Consider the following 12,766-nt stretch of genomic DNA (forward strand, 5'->3'; position numbering starts at 1 on the left):
TAAGAAAGTATCCAATTATTTTGTGATTTTGAATCTAATGTTTGAGAGTATATTTCTGAAAAGTACAAGTGCCCCTTTCCAGGCCTGAATTATTACATGATCTGATTATTACATGATCGCTCGATTACGATTATTTGCTGAAGTCCATTTTAACTTCTGTATTGCAGCTTATAGAACACAAATTATGAAATGGATTTGTCTGTTGGTATAATATTTAATCAATACAATTATTATAAATGAATGTATTCTATAAAATGAAAGCATTTCCAATATCACCGTTGTTTAAGATAGGAATCCATGTGGAGTTTTGCTGGAAACAAACACCACTGCTGCTAAAGATGGATTCAAATATATATTTATATACCTTTTTTAAGGCAAAACTAATCATTATAACTTTTCAAACAACTGTTACAAAATGCTTTACAGGACAATAAAAAAAAAATTAAGCAACTTAAAATAGGCCATCAAAGAACATATAAATATAATGTTATAAAGTAAATGTGTTTATCTATAAATATGTGGATATGAATATAAACATGCGTACACACAAATTGATCCGATGACCCTATGAGTCAAAAGGACTCCGGGGAGAAAGCAGAGTTAGTAATTTGCAATAGAGAGATACAAATTCATGCATAAGGAGAGAGAAAAGAGGAGATAGGTGCTCAGTGTATCCTAAAATGTCCCCCAGCAGCCTATAAGCTTATAGCAGCATATCAAGGGGCTGGACCAGGTGAACCTGATTCAGCCCTAACTATAAGCTCTGTCAAAGAGGAAAGTCTTCAGTCTACTCTTAAATGAGGTGACTGTGTCTGCCTCCCGGACTGAAGGTGGAAGCTGGTTCCATAAAAGAGGAGCTTGATAACTAAAGGCTCTGGCTCCCATCCTACTTTTTAAGACTCTAGGAACTAAAACTAGCCCCGCATTTAGTGAGCGCAGCTCTCTAGTGGGGCAGAATGGTACTACAAGTTGCTTAAGATATGATGGTGCATCACCAATCAAGGCTTTGTAGGTTAAGAGAAGAATTTTCAAAGTGATTCTTGATTTTACAGGGAGCCAGTGCAGAGCAGCTAGTGCAGGAGTGATGTGATCTCTTTTCTTAGTTTTAGTGAGTACACGAGCTGCAGCATTCTGAATCAACTGGAGGGACCTACGAGACTTATAAGAGCAGCCTCATAATAAGGAGTTGCAGTAATCCAGTCTTTATCTGCTTTAAAAAAAAGTTTGGAGTCAAATATGACTCCTAAGCTTCTGGTGTGTAGCATAAGGAGCTGAGGAACTCAGCTGGTAGTGCAGGATGGACCCGGCAGTCAAACCACCACTGTGTTATTACTGTTATTGTGTAGCTGCGGAGAGTCTGGATGCATCCACTCTTTTAGTTCATTTAGGCAATTATGCGGGCTAATGGGGCTATTTGGGTCATTAGGAATAATGGTCAAATTGCAGCTAGGTTCATTTGCATAACAGTAAGACAGCATGTTATGTTTTAATTTATGTGACCCGGTGGAAGCATGCAAACTGAGAAGAGGATCCAGAATAGAACCGTGTGGCACTCTACCAGTTCTAAACATACTGACCCAAATCCTCTGACTGAAGACTTTCATGATCTATTGTGACAAGACCACATTGTTATCAACAAGACCGCAAAACCACACAGACACACACACAGATACACATACATGCACGCACACACACACATACGGAACGAACAAGGGACACAAGAGACGCAGAGAAAAAACTAAAAAGGACATGAGTCATGGCTGAGCCGTGACACTAACTCTTCAAATGAATAATCCAGAGAAACAAAGTGTTGAAAATAACACAATTATATTGTTGGCTTTAATAAATTAAAATGAAATATACAATATTCTGGTAATATAATATCTCCTACAGCATATTCAATTGAATAAATTGCCAACTTAAGATTCACGCTCTGGACATTGTTGTGCTGTCTTGAACAGTGGCGGCTCCTGAAAAAATTCTCAGGGGGGGCAATTTTTTTGATAATGATTAACCCTCCCAAAACCACAGACCTTCAGACAGCTGTCTATGTGTAGCTTTCTCACAATGCCATCAAGTCATGTGACTCCAGTCAGTGTGACGGCTGTGACTGAACTCTGTCTGTGAGCTTGTAGTTAGTTCATAAGCAGACAGACAGTCTGAGGCCGTCTGTGAGCTGTCTGTCAGTAATCCAGCTCCTGGTCTTTGATTTGGTGATTTTTTTCAACAAGATTTAAATAATGATAATAATAATAAATATGAGATCCCCATTTGTGATTCCTGCATCTGTGCTTTTTCAAATAATAGAAGAAATACAATTGCAATCACTTTCAAGTAAACCAGATTGCTCCACCAGACAAGAAAAAGCTAAATGTTGAGCTTTTGTTTTGAAGGGCAACAGCAGAAAAGCCAAACTCACGGAGGTAAGACCTGGCAAGTCGCCAAGAATCTCGGCTGTCGCGCATGCGCAGGCACAACTTGTAAATACCGTAACGTAAACATTTACATTAAGGTACAGGCATTTCAACATTTATTTATTCATGACTTAGTTTTATGTCGGTGTACTTTGACCGTGTGTAATATGTGGAGTTGTCAATAAAGGTCTTTCTGCATTTCCCTGCGCCTCACCTGTAGTCCTCGTTCCTCTTTCAGGAGCACAGCTGACAACACGGCTGTCAGAGAACCCGTTTACAGGCGTTCTTTAACATCAGGCGGAGATCTTTTCTGACGTCCATCTTCCAGTCAGGAAGAAAACGTTTCAGAAGACACCTCAGAAAATGTTCGAGAATGAGGAACAATGTGTTTCTGATTTTATTTTCATTTCATTTTGGAGAGCGACAGGGAACGTCTCCGAGGTCGACCGATCGACGTGTTGGCGACCACTGGTCTAGGAGGTCCTACTTCTATTGTTGCCGATGTGTCTTCAATGTTACGCCGACCGAAAGGAGTCTCTTTCAAAGAAAGAATTGAATCGCTGCTGTTGCCCTGAGCACTGGCCGACTGAATACGCCTCTGTCGAAGCTGTATGACGTACTGAGACGCTTTTACGTCGATTAATTATGACAAGACCTGGAGGGGCGAGTCCTCCCGGAAGCCATAGAGAATGCATTGAGAGCTCTGTTTTGTGAAAAAAATGGGTTTAACATTGGAGTCAATGGGAGAGGTCTGGGGCGATTTTCATTTCGCCCAAAATCGCCCCAGAAGGGGCGGGGCCATTTGAAGCACGACTTTAGGCTGACTGAATGACTGTTACCTGATTGGACAATGACATGCAGAGGCAGAGCAGACGTCTAGTGGTAGAATGCGACTTTTTTCTTTTCTTTTTTCTTTTCCCCCGAGGCAGTGCGTCGCCCCAATCGCCCTTATGGACAAGCCGCCCCTGGTCTTGAATTGGGTTGTTTTTCGCAGATTTTGTGGTTCTGCTGGCTTCTTCAGATCGTGACCTTCAGACTGTTTGCAGCCAACTTTGAAGCGGTCGGAATGAGAGTCAGTACCTCCATGTCTTCTCCACGGTTCTCGGTTAAATGGAGTCTGATTCACGAGTGAGGGTAAAATGGAGTGTGTGGACAGGCAGTTCAGTGTGGCGTCAGTAGAGCTGAGATCTGTTTGGTACTGGACTGTTACGGTGAAGAGAGTAGAGCCTGAAGGCTAAGCTCGCTATTCACCAGTCCATCTACGGTCCAACCCGTTCCTCCGATCATCAGCTTTAGGTAATGACCAACAGAACCAGAGTGCGTACTAAAAAATTACAAATGAGATTCCTTTTGGTTGTGCTCAGTGTTCGAGCCCCATCTACCAGGCTCCAGATAAGCAGAAGATGATGGATGGAGCATAGTTAATTGGAAAAAACAATTGTACAATATTCTAAATACAATATCTAATAATATTAGAAAATAATACAACTTTATTTTCGGACAGACAGAGATTCTTTTCTTTGTGTATGCAAGTCGTCATATTAAGTCAATTAGAAAGGAATATTCACTCTACATGCAGCCCTGCATTTGCCATATGGCAAATGGAAGGCACCAAAATGATTCAAATGAAAAAACCTCTTTACTTTCAGAAATTTTGCATTAACCCACTATTTACCTATATGCTTGGAATATCAGGCTTTTTAGAGTGGATAACAACACCTTTGCTACTGATTAATTCTTAGCATCTGTCACCTCAGACGATATGAGTATTTAAATCTTTTCCCTGTTGTTGCTGGAGAGTTCTGCAATCACAGTAAAGCTGTGGCTCACAACGTAAACTTGAAAGTAAAACTATTACTCCAGCTTTCTACAATGTTGTAGTATGTTTGCAACGTTAGATTATAATGTGTGGAATTAGTTGAACTCATTCACAAACATACATGCATGCTGTATTCACAGTGGCAATCATTGACCAGCAGATACTCCTTAATCTTTACTTTGGGCCCTTTTCCCATAATGCCAGGATATTCACTCTGAGCTGTGCTGGAAGCAGGTGTGCTTACAGTTTTGACACAAGCACTTACCATCTCTAATGTCACAGCTAACTAAGATCATACCTCTCAGACGTTTCAGTTTAGCCATGGTTAGCTGTATCACTCTAAATCCTGACTAAATGACAGTGACATTGCTAACCATCACTGTGTCCTGCTGATGGCAGTCAGCAAGTTTTTCCATATTCAGCGCAATCCAGCACTGTTAGCCTTTCTTAAGGAGCCCCCATCCGTCTTCATTGACATCTTGACTCGTTGATTGTTTAAACTAATTGTCTATTGTTGCACCACCAGACAAATTCCTGGTATGTGAAAACATACTTGGCAATAAAAGGTTCTGATTCTGATTGTGTTTCCTCCTTCACCACCTTTCTTTGATTATTTAATTCCTCACGTCCTGAGTATCCTCCTAAACTGGCCTTATTAATATCGATTGGAGGCTGTACTGGGGAAATGGATCTAATCACCAGTCATCCATTTTGCAAGCAATCTGAAAGGTTAACTAAAATCTCCTTAATGCCATGTTCTAAGATCTAATTCACTATTATCCAAATTAGAGCGAATCCAGGCATGTTTGGATAATGCTTGATCCATTTCTGATGTATTTACTTTTAAACATTTTGCAGTTGAGTTTAACATGAATCATTGGGTAATATTACAATTTAATTTTGTTTCTGTTATTGTCAGGAAGTCCATCCAAGCGTGTGATGCAATGAGTACACCATTCCTCTTTAGTGATATGGCATTAAAAGGCTTCAGCTGCTGAAGGAATCAAGTGAAAACAATAAAGTTGACTGAGCAGTATGGTTGGGTTAGACAGATTTACTGCGCACAGAAGCTGTATTCTAGCAATCTCAAAAGATCATTCAAGAATTGTGAGATCACATATCACACAAGAATCCGTCTTGCCAGACATTAAGTAATGTGTTTGTGTTCGGCCAGCCAGTGACTGGACCAATCGGCTTCAACAAGACAAGTGGCAGCTAGGGGCGTGGTTTAGGTATGTGTGACGACACAAAGAGGTGACTGGTCCAAATCACATTGAAGAGGTTAGCGATGATCCAATATAATCAGTTCTTTCAGCATTGGAGAGTATTTCTTCATTAAAATGAGATCAAAGAATGTCACGAACGGTTTTTCTCCACGGAAATGTTTTCTCTGTTCTACTGTAAGAGTTTGATTTACAGATAGTCGATCCAATCACTTGACACTCCTTGTTTGTGGCTGTCCTTTTTCAAATGGCTTCAAATGATCATCAGATGTTTCTTTTGTAACAAACCATCTATACAGATATGATATATGATGATATGATATTCCTTTATTTGTCCCGCAGTGGGGACATTTAAAAAATCACAGCAGCGGTGCACATCAGAGCATCAATGAAAATAAATATTAAAAAACCCCACAAAACACAATACTAAATTAAAGCTGCAAGCAGCGATGTGCGGTTCCTCGTTTCTCCTTCGCCCGTCAGGGGTGGTGGCCGGACGCCGGCCCCCTCGGTCGAGAATGCAGGCCGAAAAAGTGGGTACGAACACTCTAGGGGGCGCTAGAGAGAATTTCTTTCATAAACAAATACGAAAACTCAAATCACAAATGTTTCACTAATTCTGATATGCGTGTGAAATGTCACTTTTTTGGGGTATGCGGTGTGCGGCCAGACAACGTTTGTTTCGAGAGAAAAATAAAAAAAATAACTCCTTGAAAAACAATAGGTTCCTCTATGACGAAGTCAAAACAAGGACCCTAAAAACTAAATACTAATACTAAATATACAGGGGGGAAATAAAGTAAAGTGCTGAGTTTGCCAGGATCACCAGCAATCTACTGCAGTGTGTTTTGCAGCCTGATGGCAGCAGGAAGGAAGGGCTTGTGGTACCTCTTCCTCAGACACCAGGGATGAATCAGCCGGTGGCTGAAGGAGCTGTGCAGAGCTGCGAGAGTGTCATGCATGGGGTGGGAGATGTTGTTCATCAGGGACGAGAGCTTTGCCATCATCCCCCACCACCTCCACAGTATCAAGAGGACACCCCAGCACGCTGCTGGCCTTCTTCATCAGCTTGTTCAGCCTCTTCCTGTCAGCCGCTGCCATGCTGCTGCTCCAGAAGACCACTCCATGAAAGATGGCTGATGCCACCACAGAGTCAAAGAAGATCTTCAGGAGTGCTGCCCTGCACTCCAAAGGACCTCAGTCTCCTCAGCAGAAAGAGTCTGTTCTGTCCCTTTTTATAGAGTGTGTGGTCAGCCCAGTCCAGTTTGTTGTTCAGGTGAACACCCAGGTACTTATAAGATTTTAGAATCTCAATGTCCAGTCCCTGGATGCTCACTGGTACCGGAGCAGTGCGTTTACCACAGCGGAAGTCCACCACTTGGTCTTACTGCAGTTGATGTGGAGGCGGTTCCGCTGGCACCATTCCAAAAAGTCCTGGTTCAGCTCATTCACCCACTGTTGGTCCCCCACAGGCTGTTGGTTGGGCCCCTTGAACCCCGACATCGCCTTGAGGCCCTTCCAGACCCCACTGATGTCATTCTGCTGCAGCTGGTCCTCCATTTTCGTCCTGGAGATATATTTCCCCTCCCTGATCTTCATCCTCAGCTCCCTCTGAACAGTCCTCAGTTTCTCCTCGTTACCCATCCTAAAGACCCTCTTCTTCTCCTTGAGGAGGGCCTTTATCTCCGGAGAGACCCAGGGTTTGCCATTTGAGAAGATCTTTACAGTCCTGGTGGGTACGGTGTTCTCAACACAAAGTTGATGTCGTCTGTGATGCAGTTGGGGAGTCAACTGGCCGGCCGGCGTTTATGAGATTGCAGTGAGACAAGGAGAAAATGCGATGTGGTGATCTTCGCAATAAAACATCTTTGACGGGACGTGTCAAGTCTCCGCCAATCAGCGTTAAGATGTCAATGGTGTTTGAGTGGATCGTGTTAGCTTGAATGTTAGCCCGCTACATCTACTGCTGTGATGTAGCATGGTGTATCGATACTAACAAGGTATCCGTACGTTAAAAACGATATGATTTAGCATCAATACTTTATTAAAAGAGCGCTCGATCAGCGCGCACATGCTGCTCCGTGTCAAGCTGTCTGCACGCAGCGCTCACAGCGAGTGAAGTGGCGGAGCTTTTGCCGACTGTCTTCGGTTTAAAAATATTCACAAAAAGATGCCAGAAGTGAAATATTTCAGTGCTTTGTCTCTTTTTTGGTAAAAAGTGAACCATACAGATATTTTATTTATTACTATTATAGATCAATATACCAGTATCGTATTTATGGTATCATATTGATGTTATGGTATTGTATCGAAATCTGGTATCGGGTATAATCATTTTAATGGCAGGTAGGGTATAGAAGATCGTGACAACCAGGTAGAGGCAGAACAGACTCAAGGAACAGACACATGGCTCAGCAGAGCACACAAGACTTGAAGACTTGTTCAGGCCCCAAAAAAGGAAGTTGGTTCATGAATGACCATATTATATATAATGCCAATTTATATTTATTACTATTATTATAGGGCCCGATCACTGACTTAGTCAGAATGGAGGACCCATTGTTCTTAAAATGGTTATTTTTAATGTCGATTTGTGGTCAGAACAATCAAATGACCGTAGGTCATACAACGTGGATTTGGTGTGACGACAGTTTGGTCAAAGGGATTTATTTATCATTTAAGCTTTTTGGTGGTAATGGCTCCTTGTTTACTTATCCGGCCCACATCTTTCAGAGGAAAAGCTGTGAAACGCCACTGTACACTAGTTGTTCACCACATGGACACAGGTGGTCTACCTCAAAGGAAGTCAAATGTTTCTGTCTGGTGGATCTGTAAATCTGCAAGTGTATTCAAGTTCATCATATCAACTTAAAAAGAGCTATGTCAATGTTCACAACTTGTTTCAACTGCACCTAAGAAGACGGTTTAAATGTAATATCAACACATCTCATAAGTGCTTTGCATAGGATGGCAGCTGCACTGCTTAATTGAGTAACGTGCTATAATGCGTTGAACATTTACCAGTAGACATTTTCTTTTTATTCACCCACTAACTGAATATATATCCATTTGTGTTGTCACCTCCACCTGTTTTTGTATCTGTCTACAAGATGGCAAGGTCAGCCTCCATGAAGCTCATAAACTAATGTAGACCTATTCATGTGCTCATCCCCGTTCCTTACTGCTGAACCTGAACGCAACAGATATAAAATAGGTGCATCTTGATTACTTTCTAATCTACACTACAGGAGAGTTTTGGTAAGCTTTACAATCTCTAGTATCACCATAACTGCACACGCTATCACTGTATGAATAGTTCAACCACGTGTCAAGAAAGCGTTAATTTTGTACGAGAGATGAATATCCAGGGAATTCTTTTGAAGAGAAGTCAATATTATTTATTTGTGAATATGGGCAGCTTGTAAATGTCAAGCGATTCAAACATGGTGAATTTTTTTAATTTTTTTAGTACGAGGATGTTGCTACAGGCCCGATTCAATAAATGTTTCCATTGGTCGTGATTTTAATGATTGGTCATGTAACACTCCTGTTGACACATCTTTTCTATTTAAAACTAAAGTAACTAGAACGGGCACTCGGTAGAGCGCATACCTTCGGATATCACAAGATTGGGCATTGAATTATGAACATTTTGGCATTAGTTGCATGCCAATTGGACAAAAATGTATCGTGCTATGGTAAAAAAAAAGATGTTGACCTTTCCATGACCTTGACCTTTGACCCGATTGATCCCAAAATCTAATCAAATTGTCCTCGGATAATAACCAATCATCCCACCAAATTCCATGTGATTCAAGAAGATTTGACCTGTTCATGACCTTTGACCTTGACCTTTGACCCGATCGATCCCAAAATCTAATCAACTGGTCCCCGGATAATAAACAATCATCCCACCAAATTTCATGCGATTCGCTTCAATACTTTTTGAGTTTTGCGAATAACACGCATACAAATAAATACATAAATAAATACATAAATACACGGCGATCAAAACATAACCTTCCAATGCGAAGGTAATAAAAGCTAATGGAAGTAAATGCATTGGTTTTGTAATCATGAATCCTAACTAATAAGGAGCAGCAGTAAAGCATACTGTGGACACTGACATGTCTGTGACAGGTTATACTTGCCATACTATTTCATGAAAAATGAAGCTTACTGGGTTAGTTTCACTACCTCGTCGCCTACGCTCTCTTAAATAATTTTCATATTGATCCAGTCTCATCTCATTATCATCCTCACTGGTGACAAGATTTTGCAAAGGAGGCTGTTTGGATTGGAGGTATTCATCGGAAGGTTTTAACTTATCCATTCCTGAATTCATGTAGAAATAGAAGGCTCTGTTTCTTCAGACAGCAGTGTTCTCATTTTAATGTCGAGCGTCGGATTGGATTTACGAACAAATATCAACTGATGAAATAGTATACATTAATATTATCTATACTGTCCAGCCGTAGAGAGTATATGGTAGCTAAGAGGTTGAATGTTAGAATCAACATGATGAGTATAAAATGAGTATAAAGTCTGAGCTCTTTATCTTATACTTAAGTTCACTGTTGCTGTCGCGTTGATTGTTGTTTGTCATGTCTAAAGTTGCAACTTCGGCCAAAAAAAAGTCCTCGTTTGTGTAAACATTCCTGGCAATAAAACGGTTTCTGATTCTGATTCTGATAATGATGTAATATACAACTGTAAACCTACATTATGACACATTAAGCACATTGAGGGCATATTACACGTTGTGACACTGTATAATTAGTACCAGTACCACCACTGTATCAGTTAGTATATACACATGTATAGCAGTTACTTCCCCTGTTTGGGAAGCTTGAGTGACATGTACCAGTACTTGAATAAAAGTACTTAGTTAGTGTTATACCACTGAGTACATTATTTAAACCACAGGTAACCATAATGACTGTGCTGATGTTTTTGACGTTCTTTTTTCCTTTTTTCATGGTACCACCTGCACTTATGTAACTTTAATTACATTGTACAAGTGCATGTCATGTGCTGCTGTCATGAGATTTGAAGCAAGATAGCCCCTCAGGATGTGTGATGTACTGAAATCAATGCCGACTGACCCGTTTTAACCCTCTGCTTCTCTTTTTTCTGACAGTGATGGAAGTAAGAGAGGCCAGTGGATCCCGTGTCAGCTCCATTTCCCAACGATCAACATGAAGGAGGAAATTCATCTCGCCCCTCAGAAGAGAAGTCCATCCGATAAGACCTTGCACCACGAGTCTTGATAGCATCTGTTCTGAAGTGTAAAAGAAACTTATAGAAAACATCACCGTCACCTTGCCGGAGGAAAACAACACTTCCTCCTATACGACCACTGCCTTGCAACTACTGGACCATTTAACGATGTGACCATACCTAAGACTGTTCCTACAACGACTGTTCTCCCACTACTGCCCTTTTCCCTTTGAAAACATATTTTTTACAAGAACTTATCAGAATATATCTCTGCACATATTGTCGATAACACTTTGGATCCCAGGAATTCAGCCTGACTAGCCTAAGACTTGAATCTGATTGACTTTTCCCTTGGATTAGAACATTCTTTGCAGCTATGGGTCCTCTGCGTTTTTCCATCACGCTGCAAGTGTTCCTCAGCGCGTGTCTGGGACTGGACTTTCTAGGCACACCAGGTCAGTGGGCACGCTACCTCCGCTGGGATGCCAGCACCCGCGGTGACCTCAGCTTCCAGTTCAAGACGGAGGCGTCGGAGGCGCTGCTGCTGTACTTTGACGACGGCGGCTACTGTGACTTCCTGCAGCTGTCGGTGGTGGAGGGCCGGCTGCAGCTCAGTTTCAGCATCGACTGCGCCGAGACCACCGTCGTGTCCGACAGACGGGTGGACGATGGCAATTGGCACTTTTCCAGTGTGAGCAGGTACAACCTGCGCACAGTGTTGATACTGGATGGCCAGGCCAAAGCGGATGAAGTGCGACCGCAGCGTCAGTTCATGAAAATAGTCAGCGATCTGTTCCTGGGCGGAGTGCCTCAGGATATCCGCAAAGGTGCACTCACACTGCCGACGGTGCGAAACATGCAGCCCTTCAGGGGCTCAATTACTGACCTCAAATATGGCATCTCACAGCCCCTTTTCCTGGGAAGCCTTAAGGTGCCCCTGGAGTCTGAAGGGTGGTGCACGGTGAACCTGTGTGAGAATGGAGGTACATGCTCGGTGGTGGACGGAGAGCCGGTGTGTGACTGCTCCAAAACGGAATACAAGGGCCGCTTCTGCATTGAAGGTAACATGCCATTGTCATTCACCCTGATGGACTTTGGCAGGACTCCAACTGTGAAACATATTTCACTCTCTTCAACTTTAACTTAATTAATACTTTTGTATTCTTACATTCATACATTTTTATTTATTTAAATTCCAACTGAAGGCCAGATTATGTCAGATTTGCCTCACAGCCCACAGCTCTTCCTGAGGGCTTGGTTTGATGCAAATAATTCAGAGGTCTGGGACCAACGGAAGTTGAAGGTATAGAATTAGGAAGAAAAAAAATCATCTACATAATCTGGCTTCAGTGAGTGTTCCTTCACATTTGGAGAACTGCAGCTGCCCAGCTCTTTTTTTCCAGCTGATTTTACAAGCATAGTGTAAATTAATTTGTCATGTTACTTTACAGGATTGTTAATTGTGTGTGTGCGTGCGTGTGTGAGTGAGATCCAACATGGTTAGCCCCTAAGGGCGCAGGTTGCCCGTGTCGGTCCTGCAGGCAGTGATAAGGACGCCTATAGAGAGAGCCCCCTTTCTTCCCCCAATCACAAAATGGCAGGCGTTTTATACCGCATCCTTTTGTGCTGATTTTTTTTTTCACCAGAGCTGTTTCAATCACAGCCGGCTGTACCGAGACCAAAATGGATTTTTATTAAAAAAAGAGCCCTTTACTCATTCCCCCTCCCCCCAAGTATTTTCTCCCTTTAGGCCTAATAAAAGGCACTCTTGCTTGCTTTATGTAGAAACTTGGATTTTCTGGGATTTGATCAATCCTGAGCTCTTCGGTAAACATTCAGTCGACACATAAAATGGATCCTGTAAGCACTGCTCCTTTTCAGGGCAAAAAACTCTTGTCATGTACTTAATTATTCACAATCGATGCACATTTTCAGGCCACTCCTAGCAGCGGAATACACAATGATCTAACTCCTGATGAGATAATCAATACCACTTCAATGAGAAAGTCTTTTCCATTTCATTAATTCCGATCAGAGGTCATTTGTTGTAATATATTTGTTTCGTTATTCCCCCCCCCCCCCCCCCCATC

At 41.9% G+C, this 12,766-nt stretch overlaps 1 protein-coding gene across 1 annotated transcript; it reads left to right on the top strand.

The window, feature by feature from the left end:
* The first annotated feature begins 10,828 nt into the window (after positions 1 to 10,828).
* On the top strand, positions 10,829 to 11,823 carry LOC130191416 (neurexin-3a-like). Its single transcript, XM_056411067.1, has one exon. It carries the CDS (start codon positions 11,053 to 11,055, stop codon positions 11,821 to 11,823), a length of 771 nt encoding a protein of 256 aa, XP_056267042.1. The 5' UTR covers positions 10,829 to 11,052.
* The last annotated feature ends 943 nt before the right edge of the window (positions 11,824 to 12,766 follow it).

Source organism: Pseudoliparis swirei, unplaced genomic scaffold, assembly GCF_029220125.1.
Source record: "Pseudoliparis swirei isolate HS2019 ecotype Mariana Trench unplaced genomic scaffold, NWPU_hadal_v1 hadal_53, whole genome shotgun sequence".
NCBI lineage: Eukaryota > Metazoa > Chordata > Actinopteri > Perciformes > Liparidae > Pseudoliparis > Pseudoliparis swirei.